This window comes from Prinia subflava, chromosome 7 (genome assembly GCF_021018805.1).
Source record: "Prinia subflava isolate CZ2003 ecotype Zambia chromosome 7, Cam_Psub_1.2, whole genome shotgun sequence".
NCBI lineage: Eukaryota > Metazoa > Chordata > Aves > Passeriformes > Cisticolidae > Prinia > Prinia subflava.
This window is the reverse complement of record NC_086253.1, coordinates 27,400,923-27,418,595: the sequence shown is the minus strand read 5'-3', so window position 1 is coordinate 27,418,595 and position 17,673 is coordinate 27,400,923. Positions and strand designations below refer to the sequence as shown.

The 17,673-nt window shown below is 43.2% G+C and overlaps 1 protein-coding gene across 2 annotated transcripts in view; it reads right to left on the bottom strand.

Annotated features, from left to right (window-relative positions):
- Positions 1 to 10,110: 10,110 nt before the first annotated feature.
- PDGFRA (platelet derived growth factor receptor alpha) overlaps positions 10,111 to 17,673 on the bottom strand; it is a 36,099-nt gene continuing 28,536 nt past the window's right edge. For both annotated transcript variants that reach the window (XM_063401930.1, XM_063401931.1), the window contains exons 20-23: positions 17,019 to 17,118; positions 16,792 to 16,897; positions 15,851 to 16,086; positions 10,111 to 13,439 (exon numbers count right to left, since the gene is read on the bottom strand). In XM_063401930.1, coding sequence (XP_063258000.1) covers positions 13,292 to 13,439; positions 15,851 to 16,086; positions 16,792 to 16,897; positions 17,019 to 17,118 — 590 coding nt within the window. In that variant the 3' untranslated portion in view covers positions 10,111 to 13,291. The remainder of the gene's footprint in view (positions 13,440 to 15,850; positions 16,087 to 16,791; positions 16,898 to 17,018; positions 17,119 to 17,673) is intronic.

Sequence of the window (17,673 nt, the reverse complement as noted above, 5' to 3'; positions counted from 1 at the left end):
TGGGGCACCCAGGTGGGAGCTGGGACACAGAGGACCATCAGCACTAATAAATATTTAATCTTTGTATGCAAAGTGTAACAGCTTCATTGAGAGAGACCCTGCACCTGCAAGCTCTGCTCAGCCCAGAGCCTGCTCAGCAAGGGCTGCAGGAAGAGGAGGCTTGAAGCAGATGGCAGAGTTGAACTTGGATCACCCAAACCATAAGCATGTGCTTTAGTCAATCTGTACATTCAGCCCAATTAGTGAATAGTGCCAGATCTGCCAAAGCCACGTTTTTCTCACGCTAAAAGGTTGATCAAAACAAAAGAAAACATCTCACCCAGGCTCACCAGTCAGTTTTGCTGCTGATCACGGCCCCACAGGCAGTGCCAGTGTTTCACAACAGTCGCTTTCTTCAGATGTCAGTGTGCATCCTTTAGACATCAGCAGGAAATAAAGCACAAAACTGGAGACAGGAAATTGTTTAATGATAGAAATTGGCAAAGACAGGTGTAATCCTCAAGCTACATTTAGCTCATTTTAGGAAATATGCTGGTATCATTTTGACAGCATGCTCTTAACAAAAAAAGATAGAGATTTACATGGTAAGATTTGCTCTTCTTCGAGGACCTAACCTTCATTCTGTTGGTAAATTGACTGCCAGTCACAGCTGGGATGTGAGGTTTTTGTGAAATCAGTCTAGAAAACGACATTTTTAATTCAGCTTTCAGTGCCTCTTAATGCTGTTGTTGAATGACAGCTATAGTGTGATACAGATTGAAGGAAGTCTGTTAGTACCTGCCCTTGGTTTCACAGGCTCTGTATAAACACCACGTTTGCCTCTGATACTGGCCTTTCCTCATCTACAGCTGCTCCTTTGCTGCAAACTTTGAGCCAGGTTTAGCTTTGGTTCATTTAATCTCTAGCACCTTCCCTGGCTGTGGGCTTGTCTCTGCTCTTTTCCTGCCTCTTCTCATTAGCCCAAGACACTCAGCTTTTCTTCTCAGTTCCCCATTTCTCATTAATTTATTTTCCGAGAAGAAAAAAGTGAAAATAATCATACATCGAAAACCCCAGAAGTACCAAATTAACTCCAGGGAGCTGATTTGTGTCCTAAGAAGGCTCCAAGGTCACAGTCCACTACTGCTCCTCTTTGTGACCAAGAAGCCTCCTTGACAGCTTGAACACACACACACAGAGCAGCTGTAGGGAAGAAAAAGGACAATCATCATCCCTTTCCAGCTGTGCCTTCACATACACAGACAAATCCTGCGAGGAAATGACAAGGAGCAGCTAAAGGAAGTGGACTTCAGAGATACAAAATGCTCATCACTGCCTTGCTTGGAATGGATGAGATGAAAGAGGAGGTGTCAAATACAAACCAGACCCTGCACGCACACCTGTGATTGTGTACACACAGCCATCTGAACCTGCAGAAGATGAAAAGCAGACAAGCAACTCAATTTGATAAGGGAATATAGCTATTTATGTTATTACATGCTAATGGCTGCACATAGGACAGAGTATAAATCTGACTTTTTGGAAATGGGAGAGATAAATAGAAATTTATCATGGCTTTCTTGTAGTTCTGCTTTATGGGTGTGAATATCTTAGACTGAAGGCAGTGCCTGAATATCGTATTCAGTATAGCTCCTGAACTTACTTTCAGCCTTATTTAGATTGCTGCTAGTTATTAAAGCTCAACTGGCAAATTCTAGAACTATTTAGCGACAGATTCCGGGATTCTCTTTTTTTAAAGCTGCAAACTGAAAAAGACAAGTTGGGGTTTTTTTTTCCCTGAAGAAACATAGAACCAAGTACACAAATCTACTTAATCAGCTGAATGCTGGTAGTTTTCCCACAGAGTGAATTTCTGGAGAAGACCTGTAATCTATGAGTTCCCATGAATTTCTGGCAGGACAGTGGGACTGGTGATGGACTGTGTCAGACTCCTTTGCCATGTCTTTGTGATGGATGGTGAAGTCCCAGCTATTGGAATCACAGATTGTTCACTTTCATTTGTGCATTGCTAACTCTCATCATTAAAGATAAACCACATCTTGTGAAACAAGCACAAGCCTGAAAGCCCACCAAGTGGAAATAAAAAAACTCAGCATGTTTTGTCTTGATTTTAAATCTTGCCTTGGAGGATCAGCTTATGGCTCCTGTGTTTTGGTACAGCAGTGCTTCAGGTTTTTTCTTGAGCACCATAATCATTTTGCCTCCTAGGCATCAATCAGGGTTAATAAGGTCAGCCAGCAAGGAGCAGATTGCCTACCATGTAATCAAGAGAGACTTTGAGTCAAAATCTTTCTATGCCAGTAGGAATATTCCTAGACTTTTACTAGAAGATTAATAGGGATAAAACAGCATGAGGACTTTTTAAATAACTCTGATAATATTTCGGAAGTAGAGATGAAAATGTGCCTTCACTTACAAAGGAGTGAAGAGTCATGAATTGAGGAACTGGAGAAGATACTGGGACACTGGTGCATATTGTCCATTTATCATTTTGATAATATGGTTTCTTTGCTTTGTTTGTCACTTCTGCAATTGGCACATCTTGGATCAAAATACATCTTTTTAAAGATACAATTCTACTGAGTTCCTGCACAGTTACTGACACGTAGGGCCCTTCCAAATCTGTAGGTTTTAAACCCAAGGCCAATATGTGATTCAAAGTATTGCAGTGAGCATGGAGCAAAGTACCTCAGTGAGCACTGAGCAAAGTATTTGTGTCCTCCAGAGCAATGCTCAGACAAATGACTCACAGCACCTGCAGGGAGGGAAGAAGGAGCCAGACTGATGTCCTAAAGTACCGACCACGGATATATCATGGGGGTGATGTGGCCTTAAGGGAGAAGAAGGACAGGAAAGGACAATAGTGTTGTTAGTTTGTGACTTACATAATTATAATATTTGCAGAATTAGGAGGGAGGGAGGGAAGCAGGAAAGACAAATATTTATCAGTTGCCACTTTGTGCTTGTTGCATGCTGAGGAATATTTCTGCTACTTTCTTTGCTGAAAGACCTGAGCTTGCTGAAAACTTAAGTGGGGGAATTATACTGGGACATGAGCAAACCCACACACTGCCCAGGCAGCCCCTGCTCCTCCAGCTCTCCTAGGACCTTCTCATTGCCTAACATCCTTTGCTTTCATTACTCCATCCAAAACAATAACTGCATTTTCATGCAAAATGATCTCTTCTGAGAAACCCTTTTGAGCAGATATATAGCTTGACATTCATGAGTTTAGCAGAATTTATTACACAGAATTACTGACAAATAAGATGACAACCAAAGGTTGATAAGCTAAAACTGCATTTCAACAAACTGCTTTTGATGTAGTCATGACAACGTAATGAAATGTTTGAAAGATGTACAGTTTCTGTAATAAATGAATATTCACTTTTGTCCTGAAGTATTAGTACTTGTGTCTAGGCTTTGAGTGCTCCCAATCACAGAACTACTAAAGCCAGAAGAATTTAGATGGTTAGCAAAAATGGTATGTGTTCAAGATGTGCCTGCTGTACTAAAAAGATTTGACCTCAGCCTAGGCTGTGGGTTATGTGAGATAGATAAAATTTGATTTCATTATTTATTTTATTTATTGCTATTTTTAATGGTTTATATATTTTTTTATTTTACTATTTTTTTCCAGATTCATTAAAAAATTAGGAACTTGCAAACATTCCTAATATTTGGAGTGCTTGTCTATTCAAAGAGAGAAGGTACAGTTAGATATATATAAATGTAGACAGTACAATCTCATGACATCGCACCAGGTTCAACAATATAATGATATAAAAAAAATAATCTGACAGTATTTTAGCTGCTGCATGGTTGCTTGATGTAAAACTCTAGGTGAAATGAACACTGGATGATCTGGGGAGTTGACAGGAGGATCAGTAGTCAGCTATTCAAATCTAGCCCAGGCTGCCAACAGCAGTAGGGGTAGTAATGGAACTATCACTGCCTTTACCTTCTGGCAGCCGTTTGACTGGAGGAAAATGAGACAGTGGCCTAATCCATTTGTTTTATAACCCTGTTCATCACCCTGTTCTCTAGACAGTGCCAAAAAAGGTCTCAGGCTACTCCCTAGAAGAGAGATGTTACTGCACAAACTCGGCGAGGATGCCTCGAGTGATGATAAGCACATCTAGAAGCCAGAATCACAACATCCTCTGAGCCCTAAAGGAGCCTCCTTCAAAGCAGTAGCTTCTTTTAAGATTTTGTGAAGGTGTCCTGGTGATAACCTCAAGGCTAAATCCTCAATTGTCCCTCTTGGTGATCCAGGAGTGTCACACTTTTGACTTACTGGTCTTGACCAGAGTTTTGCCCAATGCTCCTGTGGGAATGAGAACAGAGGTGCATTGTCGTGGGCAAGGTGAAAGGGTTTAATCCTTCACTCTAGGATGTGCCATAATGATGATGTTTATCCTGTCTAGTGCTTACATGGTATGGCTCCCTCTCCTACCACCTACAGCAGTACAGGGGTCCTTCCACCTCCCTCACCAGCAGCAGATCCTGTTACTGGAGAGGTCTCCTGGAAGAGAGCTACTGTTCCCACACACCGTGAGTCAGACAGCTCTCAGCAGTAGGGACAGCAGTACGTGTGTGGCTGAGGGACCTCATCAGGAGCCTGGGGACAGCAGGACAGACAGTCTGCTGGAATCAAATATATCATATTGGAGAGAAGACAGGGAGGCAGGTTTGCCATGAGCTCCACTGCTCAGCAGACACAAGAAAATTCTTCTTTTCTACTGACTCAGTATTCTCATGCGCCTCCTGCTCCCTCCTTGGTGAGGGAGAGGAAGTTAACCTGAGCAGTATTGTGACAAAATTCAGTGCTGACACAGCAGAGCCCCCCTGGCTGAGATGGTCTCAGGATTAATATGTGGCAGCTTGGCAATGTCTTTTATGAACCCCATCCACATGGCTGGGAAACCCAGGCAGCACTGGTGGATCTCTGACCGGTGTGAAGTTGTAAGGTCGTGGTGGGGCTCAGAGCCCTCTTTCACATTACTCTTGAGCCATAAAGATGAGGTGCCCGTGGGCAGGGAGCAGTTGGTGGACAGACGTTCCCACATGCAAGCGCCACAGCATTCTGCTTGAATGTTTGAGCCCTTGTGCCAGGGACCCTCTGGGAAAAGGAGGCTCTCACTGGCTCCCCGAGCTGACTGCCACAGGGCAGAACAGGGGAACAAAATGCATCTTTCATGCCTGGGCATCCCTTATCCACAGTCTGAGCAGCAACCAAGCAGACACAGCTCTCATGTCCCTATCCTCTCCTCGCATTTATTTGGAACTTCAGGAGGGAGGAGGTAAAAGTGAATTTCAGCAGGTGTCAAAAAAACCCCAATAGCTTGCTTTTTAGTCCATGGCAAAAATGGAATTTTCAGGAAAAAAAATCTGAATAAAAAATATTCAAGCCAAAAAATAAAGTTTTTAATTTTTGGCAGCTCAGGAAAATTTTGGGCTGCTCAGTTTTTGACAGTAAAGCAACATATATTCGCACCATTTTTTTCGTCTTCTTTTACAGTATGCTGACATTTTCAAATGCATTTTCTCTTGAAATGCAGTTTGTCTTGAACATTTTCAACAACGCTTTTCCACGGTATTTAATTCTCAGGGTTTCTCAGTGCCAGGGGAACAGCCGAGGATCCAGGGAGGAGCTGTGGAAATGCATTAGCTATGCCAGCTCTCAAGAGCAGCTTGAAGTGGCACTGGACCCCTTCGATTCTGGCCCTTGGCAGCAGCTGGTGTTGTCCAAGTTTGAAGTGGGGCAGAGATGCAGCAGAGCTCCCAGCCCACCTCTGGGGGGAAGCTGCAAAGGGCGGGCACAGGAGAAAAGAGCCAAGTCAAAATGCACCTTTGATGGAATGGTGCAGTCGTAGCAAGACAGCAGAAAAACCAGACTGTGTCATGCCCCAGCATTGTCTCACTGCTTGTGCTGAGCCTTGCAGTCAAGAGAGAGCATCTCCTGACCAGCCCACAGCTGTAAGAGAAGCATGGACAGTCCCCTGCACTTGCAACCAAAGGCAGTGTCAAAGCCTCCGTGTTGCTATGTTACACTGTAGTTGGAAATGCTATGGAGGGTCCTCTATACATTCCTGCTTTTGCATACATAAAAACCAAGTGCAAGGAGCCCCTGGAGGGGCTGGCAGTGGTGCCCCTCCTGCTCTTCACAGAGCAATCTCTCTGAGCCAGCAATAACAGGGAGACACAGCCCAAAGAAGCATGGGAAGGTCTCGTGACAGAGTGGGAAAACACATTTAACTAAATTCACCTGCATGTTTTTACTGAATAGAAGTGTTACACCATTTTTTTTTCCTGCAGGCATCTTTTCTCCTTCAGGCCAGCCCACCTCCACAAACTTCTAGCCAGAGGAGTTCCCTCTGCATATGCAGAGCATCAGTGTTGCACACACAGAACTGGAACTGCCATAGGCGGACACCAGGAACTACACTACAAACTATTAAAATATGCTGATGAAATCCCACTTCCCTCCTCATCCAACCCATCAGACTAGAAATGATGGGGTTTCTGAGCTCCTCTGAGCAAACAGTGTGAAAATATAAGTCTTGGTTTGGTGCATGCCCAGAGTGTTGAACTAATAACACTTGTCTCATATGTAAGCAGCTGCAAAACCTGATATTTACACAAGGATTCACAGAGATGAGAAAAGCCTGTTGTTTTTTTTTTTTCCTAGATGGCAGGCTCTGGTTCAAATGTGAATTAATTTGGGAAAACCCTCTGGTTTGTATCATACAGCATGCAGGTTAAATGACTAAAGTAGACTATTTTTTGTGTAATTGAAGATTAGCTTTAGAGCATTGTTCCCACATCCATATAGCAGCATTTTTACCTTCCAAAGCAGCCATCATTTTGAATGTCAAAAAATTGTGAAAAAGTAGAACTCTACCTTTAAAAGCTGTTCATCAATGAGATCACAAATGCACTTGGTATAAATACAATTACACCAATATATGCTTGCTGGCGGGAGCCACGTTTTTGCAACCCACACATGCTTGGCTTACCTCTAGACAAGGTGGCTGCAATTTCAAAGCTTAGAGCTGCCTTTAAGTAGGCTTTTCTTAGACTTGGATATCAGCTGACATGTGCTTCTGCTGGCAACACAGGGGCTGTTGTCTCAGCCACCCAGAAGTAATATGCAGAAGACGGCTTTTATGAGGCCAATTAGTAGAGGTGGAAAACACAACATAGGTTTTAGCTACCCAAGCCCTACCTCAAAGGCTTGAGTACCTGATGGGAGTTTCTTCACATTTTTTTCAGGTTTATCAGGTGTTCTAATAAATTACATCCCCCTTCTTACAAAGCTTGCATCACTTTTATGGAGAAATGAAGAAGCAGGCAATGCCCCTGCTGGCAGAGCGCAGCAGAGCTAATGGCAGGGTGGATACAGCAAAGCCTGATATATCAGATTGCTGCAGGGAATAGCCTGCAAACTCCAGCTAGCCTCCATGCCTTCTGGGGGTTACATTTTGGGAGTCTTGGCACATACATCAGGCTGGTCCCAACTATTTTTTTGAGTCTCACAAAGGCACATGAACCTGGCCTGCAGCTCAGCAGTGCTTTTAGCTCCCCATCTAGCACTAGCACAACACTAAAGCAACAAAAGAATGAATGCAGAGAAACAGACATTGTCTCAGGTGATAGTAGGATATCTAAGGTCTCACTTCTTGCTTCTCACTTCATTTTAAACCATATTTTATTTTAAATCCCTCCCTCTCTCTCTATAAGAGGTTAGTTTTTTGAGGCAAAAAGCAGAGTGCCCTCCAGCACTATCAGGGATAGCAAGGCAGTTGCCAGCCTCATCCTGTAAAAAAATACAGTTATCATAATAGGTTCAAAGTTCTGCCAAACAAAACAGCTGGAGCTGATGGACACTGTGTGTTCTTCCTATTGCTTTAAGATGTCCAGCTGCTCTGCCTCTGCAATAACAGTACATCTGTGTTGCTGTGCAAGCAAAAACAGAGAAAGGATGAGAAAAACCAATTTCACATATTTTTGTCTGTTGCTTCCATCTTGTGGCCAACTTGGAAAAGAGAAAATTTGGTCTTTATTTCAGTGAAGTTATAATTAACAAATGAAAGGAAACACTGGGATTTTTAGAGATTTTTACCTCCAGTTGTTTGGATGGGAATGAATTGGGGTTAAAAGTTAGGTTTTCCCTTTGAAAAGCATCAAACATCAATGCCAGCAGAGGAAGGGGCTGGTGCCTCCTCTGCCACAGACTCTGTTTTGGTTACGAGCTGCTGTGCCAAGGGGTGCAGGACAGAGATGTGTTCAGGAGCACAAGCCCACGAGTGCTGAACCCAACCCCTCACCCTGCTGTAGGCAGCGGTGATGGGACTGCAGCAGAGTGTGGACTCTGCTTCAGCTTCTGGCTTCATGAGCTAGCTCACATCCATGAAGTGACTTTCTCTCGTCTTTTTTTTTGAGCCTACAAAGTTTTTTCTTTGTTTCCCTTTGATTTTTCCTGGGGATTATGCCAACACACAGCTCCCATACCACACAACGTCTAACAATGGGAATAAGTTGACGGGACACAGTGATCTTGCTGAGACAGTTACATGCAAAGGCACCACGCCTCAGGTTCCTGGAGGCATGGGGATCATCTCAAGGTGGCTTTCTGCCTCATGAACCTGCTGCTTGTTGCACCACTCATAGCAATACAGAAGCTTAGCAAAAGATCTTTTAACCTGCATAACCTAAAGCCATTCTCTTCTTATCCTCCTGGCCAGAAGGCTGCCCTTCTCTGCTCCTGGCACAGTGCTGCTCTCTCACAGCTCCTCTTTCCTGGGCAGATTGCCTCTGCCATGTGCCATTGCATGTCCTCAGCACATTTCCAGCCAAATACTTGCTGAGGCTTTGAGACAGGGAGGAAGATGATGCGTGGAACTCATGTTGGACCCCCAGTCTGGTGGAGCAAGGGGCTAGAATTTTGCCCAAAATGGGCCTACTTCAGCAAGAGGTGAGAAATTCACTATCCATGTTCCCCAGCAGGGACAGATATGCTCACAGGCACTCACAGCCATGCCCTGTGCTAGGGAGAATGCTCTGTACCCAGGCTCTTGCACAGAGAGAGATTTCAGTACCCCCATCCTTTACCCCACACGGCAGAAATAATGAGTCCATTAGTCCTTGTGTCTCACACAGCTGCTGAGCTTCCAGAAGAGCAGGTGCACAGCTGAGCAGGATGTAAGGGCATAAGCACTTCCAGGACTCTTTCCTGTCTCCCTGTGGTGACAGGAAGGGGCATGTGTCTGTGCAGTGTTACAGGATAAAGACTCCTTTCAGCAAGGACACACAAAGGAGAGACAACCTACTGTAACTCTTATCTAAGACAAGGGCCCAGGATGCTGCACCCCATTTGAGTGAGAGGGGGGAGATGTTAGAGGGAGAGTTCATCATCCAGCAAGTTCCCAGCAAGAACAGTGACTACCCCAAGGACAGAAATTTGCTGACTTACCCATGAACAGGGCATTCCCACGGCCAGTCTTGCCTGCCTTGGAAAACCAAGACAGGCTTTTGTGCAGGAAGTGCGGCTGCCAAGTTTAACCCTGATTTCAGGTGGAAATCTTGCAAATATTCTCAAATTCATATTCAGTTAAAACTGATGCAAAACTGACATAAAACTGTGTAAAACTGATTACTGTGGGAGCACAGAACCATACTAACAATCTGGTTTGATTCACAAAGGAGGCGAGTTCAGCACAAGTTCAAAAAGCCCTGTGGCAGGGGCCTTTCCTGAGTGTGTGCAGAGCAGAGGCATCAAACCCCCAGCACTCAAGGTGCCAGGGCCAAGGCTTTTACCTTGTGCAGGGAGCCTAGTGCCCACCCACTCACCCACCCAGTGCTGCAGCACTGTACCTGCTGTGCTTTGGTGGATGATATGACTCCCCTCAAATGTCACTTGGTATCTCAGTCATTTGCTGCCAGCACTTCCTCACTGTGCCCACTGGAAGGCCTTGGAGAAATGCTTGTCATTACTGCCTGATGGCTTTGCAGAGAACTCAGAAACTTCTTGAGAGAAAAGAATCCCTGAGCAAGATTGATTCTTTATAACCATCTTTCAATAAGTGAGTATAGACCCCTCACATATCCTTAAATTATATATCATTTATTGAAATATAGAGATCTTAATTTACAAGATTTTTTTCAAAGACAAAATATCAACAGGGGCATTTTTGAAATACATTTTGTGCCTACCATCACTTTGCCCTTTTTCAAACATTTCACAACAGCCATCATTTTGGAAACACTTCCTTTTTTATTATTCTAAAATATAGCTTTTGGACATTCAAAGTGCAACAGTTAACGTGCCTGTGGAATATATCACAGTAAAAAACATATAAACAAAGGCAGTGATATAGCTGTCATAAATGTTTTGGCGGTATTCTAGAAGTCTATATAAAAATACTTATATACATATTGATGTATAACATCATCATATCTCACGTCCTTCATCATGTAATAGGACCATTTTGTACAAGTTGCAGACCGTGCTGTAAGGAATTGGTTGGCCATTCCAAATCAAAAGCTGCATTTCATAGGATAACACTGATTGTCGTTATACAGTTACTGTAGCAAAAGGTTTGGGAATATTTCTTCCAGTGACTTCTCAAAAAGTAAGCCATAAAAAAAAAAGTCTGTAATAATGATAATATTGTGAAACTAAACAATTGATCCTCTCAAACTTCTCCCTCTCAAGTAAATCCTCTCTCTTCCTCTCCTTCTCATTCCAGTTTCCAGGCCAGCTTGTGTGGTGAGCTGGGTTTGGCTAGACCCCTGACACGGATGCAGTTGATCTGCACAGTACTCATGACAAGATGGAGAGTTAACATTTCTGTGTGCCAGCTCTGGTTCACCGTCTGAGTCTAGCCTGAGATACACTGTGAGATACAGAATGAGGCTGGTGAGGGGAAGGCAAATCTGCATGAAAATATCCTTAGATTCCAGTAAATGATTTAATAAAACATACTGGGGCTGATTTTCAAACCCTGAAGAGCACTAGGCCATGTGCAAAAATGCAGGTGAAAATGCTTGCCTGATTTGAATGTGTAGCTGTAAAGACTACACATGCAAATTAAGGCACATGTCATCTCAAGTGGCCATTCAGATATCTGGGATATCCATAGACAATTTGTGTTTTCTCAATTCATAGTTTGTAACTGAAGGGAGATTTCACACCATCTCATCTGTCCTGGCTACATCAACAGTCTTTGTTTCGCAGTTGTCCCCATACAGAGCTCAGTGACATGTTTGGCAAAAGCATGGTCCCAGGAAGACGCTTGTTCTTGATCTGTCGAATGCACGAAGTAGAGATTACACCATTCCTTCTGATTGTCAGCTTCCATCAGGGTTGAAAATGTGGGGGCTGGCTTCAGGCCCTGTTTTCATGTTTGCTGTGATCTTGTGCATGGCCTCAGCAAGGTGACAGCTTGAAACCCAGACCCAGAATTACTTGCCTGTGCAGCTTCCCACATGTAACACTGCCCATATTGCATTGGCTTTTATTTGATCTGTAAATGTCCACAAGTGAAGTCAAGGGGTCATACGGAGCTTTTGTAGGGCCATTTGAAGGTAAACTGTTGTTTAACATGGCAGCAGGTTCTGCCAGTCACTCTTTCACACTTCCTGGGGAAATACTGCAACACAGGAATGAGTTTGCACTACATTTGCATTGGTTATGTTGTAACAGAGGCTGGGCAGATCCTATGGGGTGCTCCTTGCACCAAATTAAGGCAAAGTCTGAAAGTTGAGTACCAGAAAGGATGGGACCCTTGGCAGTGATGTACTTTTTTTCACATGTAAGTCTTCCAAAGCATCATATCTCAATAACACATTGTACAGTGATAGCAGTAATCATAATACTTTGTTCATATAAGTGGTGTCAAAAACCAACAATTGCAGGCTGAGAGCAGGTTCATTTTCATGCACCTTCTTCCAAAAAACACTCCTAGAAGCATTTCCCTTTTGTAGTTACTGTCTGCAAACATAGTAGACTTTTCTGCTCCTGTTTAAGCTTGAAAACTAAGACAATTTTTTTTCATATTTATTTCTGCTTATTTGAACTCATGTTTCAGGCTAGGAGAAATGTCTTTATTCCTTGAACAATTCAAACATCAAATCAATTCTTCACAGCTAACCTCAGGATCAGATTTCTTTTGAGTACCCATGAAACGTTAATAATGGGGTATTATTGGTGGTTTATCATAATCTTCCATTCTCCAGCATCTTGGAAATCTGGCTTTTTTTTTAATTTATATTTTTAGAACCTTACTTAAGCAGAGGAAAAGTAATTGCTTCTAGTATATCTGATTAGAAAAAGCTGCTCAGCTCATTAAAAGAAAAAAAAATCTTAATTTTTTCTCCATGTTGAAGTAGTTTTAGCTAACCAGAACAAATACCATTCCATGTAGACCAAATAAAAAAGGAATTGTTTCATAAAAATTTTTGGGCTGGAAATTTCTCCCCTGCACTTGAAAAAGTGTTTTGATACTGTGCTTTTACTGAAGGACAATGGATTGTAAAATATACATTTAGTGTTACTGAAAACAGTAGTAGTATTATCTTGAAAACAGCTACCTTCTATAGTTAATAAAGACTTACTAGGTTCTAACACCTATTGTAGACTGACTTTTAATTATTATTATTATTTTCATTATTATTCCCCTTTACTTGCATTAATGGTAGAAAGTAACATGTTTTATAGTACCGGTCAGTCCCTGGTGGTTTTAGACCTTTTTAGTCCAAAAGTGTTTTTTGCATGTTCTTCAATTCACATGATAGTTCAACAGCATCTGACACTGAGCTTGAGGGAGGAATACACAAAATTCATGAATGACCTCTTCTGAAATCCATGGCATATGTTCAATGTGCACCTCAAAAGATCCTTGAGTAGACAGTTATTTACATAATTACAATGATGAAGTATTGCTGCAGTGGAAAATTGATCCATCAAAGTCATATGAATGCCCTTGAAACATAAAACTGGTCTGTTTGTGGCCTTTCCCTTAGTCCTCCTACCAGTTGGAACGGCAAACAACACTGAGATGCTACTGAAGTACTGCAAGAAGCAACACTAAAAAAATCCATCTTCAACATATCTCTTTCATTTATACTCGGGCTGATTCCTCTGCCCATTTCTGGGAGTTCTTTTCTACAAATCCACCTCCTCTTCACATCCTTGACGTTGCAATAAAGTGGTTTTCTGTGTGGAGCAGAAGTCTGTAGACCACCCGGGCAGGTTCCCTGTGTGCAGAGCTGGCAGGTGTCTGTGGGGCTACAGGAAGCTGTCCTCCACCAGGTCTGAGGAGTCGATCCCAATGTCGTCCATCATGTCAATGTCCTCAATGTTCTCGTCCTCTCTCTTGACGAAGGTAGAGCTGCTGGAGCCGGTTTCAATGGCACTTTCTTCAGATGTCTGTGAACTGGAAGAGACAAATATCTCAGAGATAAGGTACCTGGTGACTGTGGCTGGGTAAATGCTCCAGTCTCTAGCAGAACTGAATGCTTTCTGACCCACAGTGCAATCTTAGGTGACTATGGCCACCAGTTTCTTAGAACATGACATATCTTGTATATCAAAAGTAGTGAACCACCTTGAAATTCAAAGGAGCAAGTGGTTTTTATGTTCCTCCAAGCACTCTCAGCCAGACACTTGTTGGAGAAATAGTTTTATGACACTACTGTGACAATAATTCACTTAGGTAAATCTGGGGGAGTCAGGTGAAAATGAAATAGCAATAACAGACAGTAAGACAAGAATAACAGGGAGAGTTAATATGTCTTAATTTTGATAGGATTTTAGGGACTTCTTTCTTCCCTTGCTCGAATAAAGAACAAAAACATACTGTCATGGGTTAGCACTGGCCAGATGTTAGTGCACTCATGAATATATGTTTTTTCTCTAACAACTCCTGTGGGATGTGATCAGGAACAGAGCAGAGCAGGCTTAAATCTTGAAAACAAAAAAAAAACCTACCAAAACTTTATTAATTACATAAGAACAGGAACAGAAATACTCTTAAACACACACAGAGACAGAAATAAAAAACTTCTTAGAACATCTCTTCTCCCAGTTTCTACCTCCCCACCCATCACTCTTCACAGACCAACTTTTGGGTTTTAGATCAAACAATCACCACTCAAAAACAAACTAATCTTCAATTCAGCAAGGGAGAGAGAAGTCTCTCTCGCACCACAGACTGTTCTCCAGAACACACAGGTCTACTCCTTATGTGTTCCCATGTCACCCGTGGCACCGCCCAGAGAAAGTCTGCCAGGGTGACACTCTCTTTTTTCCTATGTTCAGCGCTCTCACCGCTGTCTCATAGGCCAAAACTACATACAGGGCTTTTTAAGGATGCTGCATGCTGAGCTCTCCCCCTTTTTACCCAGGGGCCAGGGTTCCAGGAGCAGGTCTGCCATGAGGGCAGAGGGCACCACCTCACCCTCCCCCTCTTTTCTCTGCTCGCTCCACTCTTCCAAGTGCCAGTCACTGTAGCAAAAGCAAGGGCAGCTGCATCCACCCAAAAATGCAGTTTATGTTCAAAAGAGACTCAAGTTCAGTCTATGGCTGACATTATGCAAGAAAAGTCCGGCTCAAAAAGCTACTCCTCTCATTCTTCCATCGAGTTCCTTCTAATCATGCTTTATCATCTCAGTCTCAGGCCGCTTCCCTCTCTCCGAATCCATCAGTCAATGAGAATCAATGTCTAAGAAAAAGTTTCTTTCTGCCAAGCAAGGGTTAACAGTTTCTTCTCGGCAGGGTGCAGGCTGAGGCACTCCCAGGCTCCGCAAACCCCCACGTGGCTGGGCACCTTCTCCCGGAGTTTGGGGGGAAGGAGGGGGGTGAGAACACACAGAAGGCACTTCCACAGTTTTCCACCCCTCCATCCTGGACGGGGCAGCTCAGTTCCAGTCCTGTCCATTCTCTTCTCCCCCCCGGGCCCCAGCTTACTTTAGTTCCACCGTGTGGTTGTCCTGAGCCTGGCCACGTGGCTTCCCCCTCCCCCACTCAGCCCAGAGCTGAGCAGGGGAGAGCAGATGTTTCCACTGCTGAAACCGGAACCCAAAAGAGACCGAACCTCTTAGACTCCTGCTTTTAACTCTTTGTGTCCTCAGAGGCGTGTCTAAACCTCTGAGTGACTAATCCAGGTGCTAGCAGAAAAGCTGATTACTGATTGGACTGCCTACATCCCCCTGGAAAAATTCACCTCCCCCCCCAACCACGACACATACCAAAAGAAAAAAAGACATTTCTAGGTTGCTGGATCCATATACTATGAATTAGGTGCTGAATTAAACCTGCACCATTTACAAATAGGGTCACACAGAGTTGTGTTGTAGTGGCACTGGTCACGCAAATTGACAAGAGAGAAGTAAAAAGTTCTGGACACTCTGCTTTCATAGAAAACTATACCACAGAAGATGTTATCAATAGCTTCTCCCTTTTTTTTTTGAATTTGTCTCATACAAACAAATCAATCCTTTGAGATTTCACATGAAGCTACATGTGTTGCAAAATGTGCACACAGATCCACCATACAACCACTGTGACTTGACCAAGCTGTTAAAGGAATTCCAAAAACACACAGAAGCACCCTACCAGCAGTAACCTTACCCTGGCAACCACAAAACAAGCAAAATTAATTTTTTCCCATTGAAAACACTGTGGCCAGTCATACTATCGTATTTATATGTGACTCCTCCAAAAAGTAGTTTTAACAGAGCTAAGGAAACCATTTGCAGAGAATGATGCTGGAAAGTGTAAATGGACTTTGCCAAGCATGACCCCAAAGGGTGACTATGGGCTAAGGGGTTTGTAAACTGCACCTACCTGTGTCTGTTTCTTTTGCCGAGCTCATCTTCAGAAACAGGGTCAATGTCAGGCAGGGGAATGATGTATCCACTGTCAGCACTCAGCCTCTGCTCATCAAATCCACTCTCCCTGTCCCTTAGCTTGTCTTCATTCTTGTAGGTTACACCAATGTAAGCATTGTCACAGTCCCCTCTCATCCGTGTGACAGCTGGGTGATCACTTTTCAGGAAGTCCAGATGAATCTTCTCATAGCTCTGAAAATATTCATTTCAACCCCCTCATTAGATGCTATTCACTAAGGCTGCCTTTCTTCAGATGGGCCTAGCAAATATTCTGCCCTATGAGCCAGCAACACCGAATAGAGAAGTAATATAAGTAATATAATAAGAATTCCAGAATCTTCAATTGCTTTGAAGGGAGAAGTGGCATGTAAGTTTTAGATGATGCAGGAGCAAAGCTTTGTGGCAGCACAAAGCAGATAAACAGATGTGAAAGAAGGATAGGGATAAGGTAGGTGGGAAAAATGAAACACTGAATGATGGGGCAGGCACAATTTGTCCAGAGCTATCAGAAGTATGAGGGGAAAACTTGTTGGTGTCAGGGCCCAAAGGAGACAGGGAGATTATACACATGGGCCAAGAAGTCCCTTTTATAGAATTATTTCACAGCCTACAAAATCCCATGAAAATATATAGAACTACTTCTCCAGTAGAAAAATTGAGTTGTTAGGATTTAATTAGACATGAAAAGTTCTGCTTCCCACTTAATACTGCAGAACTGCTTCTCTCAGCAAGCTTGAATGAGGAAACTGAATATGCAATGTCCCCGTGCTAATCACATAATTCTCATAGTTTAGAATGTGCCAGTTCAGTGCTCATGGCTCTCATGGCTGGAACAATGCTTATAATTCCCTCTGAAGCAGTATACAGAAAACAAAGAGAAAATTACAAAGAGCAAACCTTTTTGTACTCTCCAGGCAACAAGCTCTCCACAATTTCACTCAAATGGTAGAAAGAAGGTCTTTTCTCCGGTTCACTGTTCCAGCACTTCACCATTATCTCATACCTGCAGATAAGAGGGAAATCAGTTTAACCAGCTGGTAGAGGAACATAACTTATCAAACAAAAACTAAAGCCAAAATTCTCTGGAGACTGGGCAGGTGTGGAAAAGCCAAATGCACACATACACTTCATTGGTAGCATGATCGGGTTTGGCCATTCGGTATCCACTCTTGATCTTATTGTAGAAAGTAGAATCAACCATCATGCCGGGATATGGTGTGCCACCTGCAGATAAAAGAAAAGCAAAAGTATTGCATGCAGAGTTCCCAATACTGTCTTCCTGTTCACATCATGAAGTGTTAACACTATAATTTAACATGACATTAGAATGATTCTTTCATAGCCAGCATTTCACATCAGAGCTATTGTCTTCATGACATTAAGCCCTAACGTGAAACCCTGGCTAGGAAAGATTGAAGTAGGTACTAGTTAGGAAAAAATATCTTTAGTGTTTATAGAATGTATTGGAGACAGACCTGTACCTGTATCAGGTCATCAGCCTGCATCTGGCATGGCTGAGGCCATGACTCTGCCCTGCCACTGCCTTTCTGCGAGAACTTAGCCTGGATACTTGCTCTGTCTGGTGTTATTGCCTTTGGAACCTGTAGGGCAGCTGAGAGTGACACGGCCTGAGTAACACATCTCATCCTGAGTGCAAGGACAAAGCCTTGGTGTAAGTCCCCTCCATTGCCCACTCGTCCCAGCTGGCTTTAGACAACAGCTAACATGGCACGTGCATGGGTTGTCAAAAAGTTTGGACTTGGCCCAAGCTGACAGGGT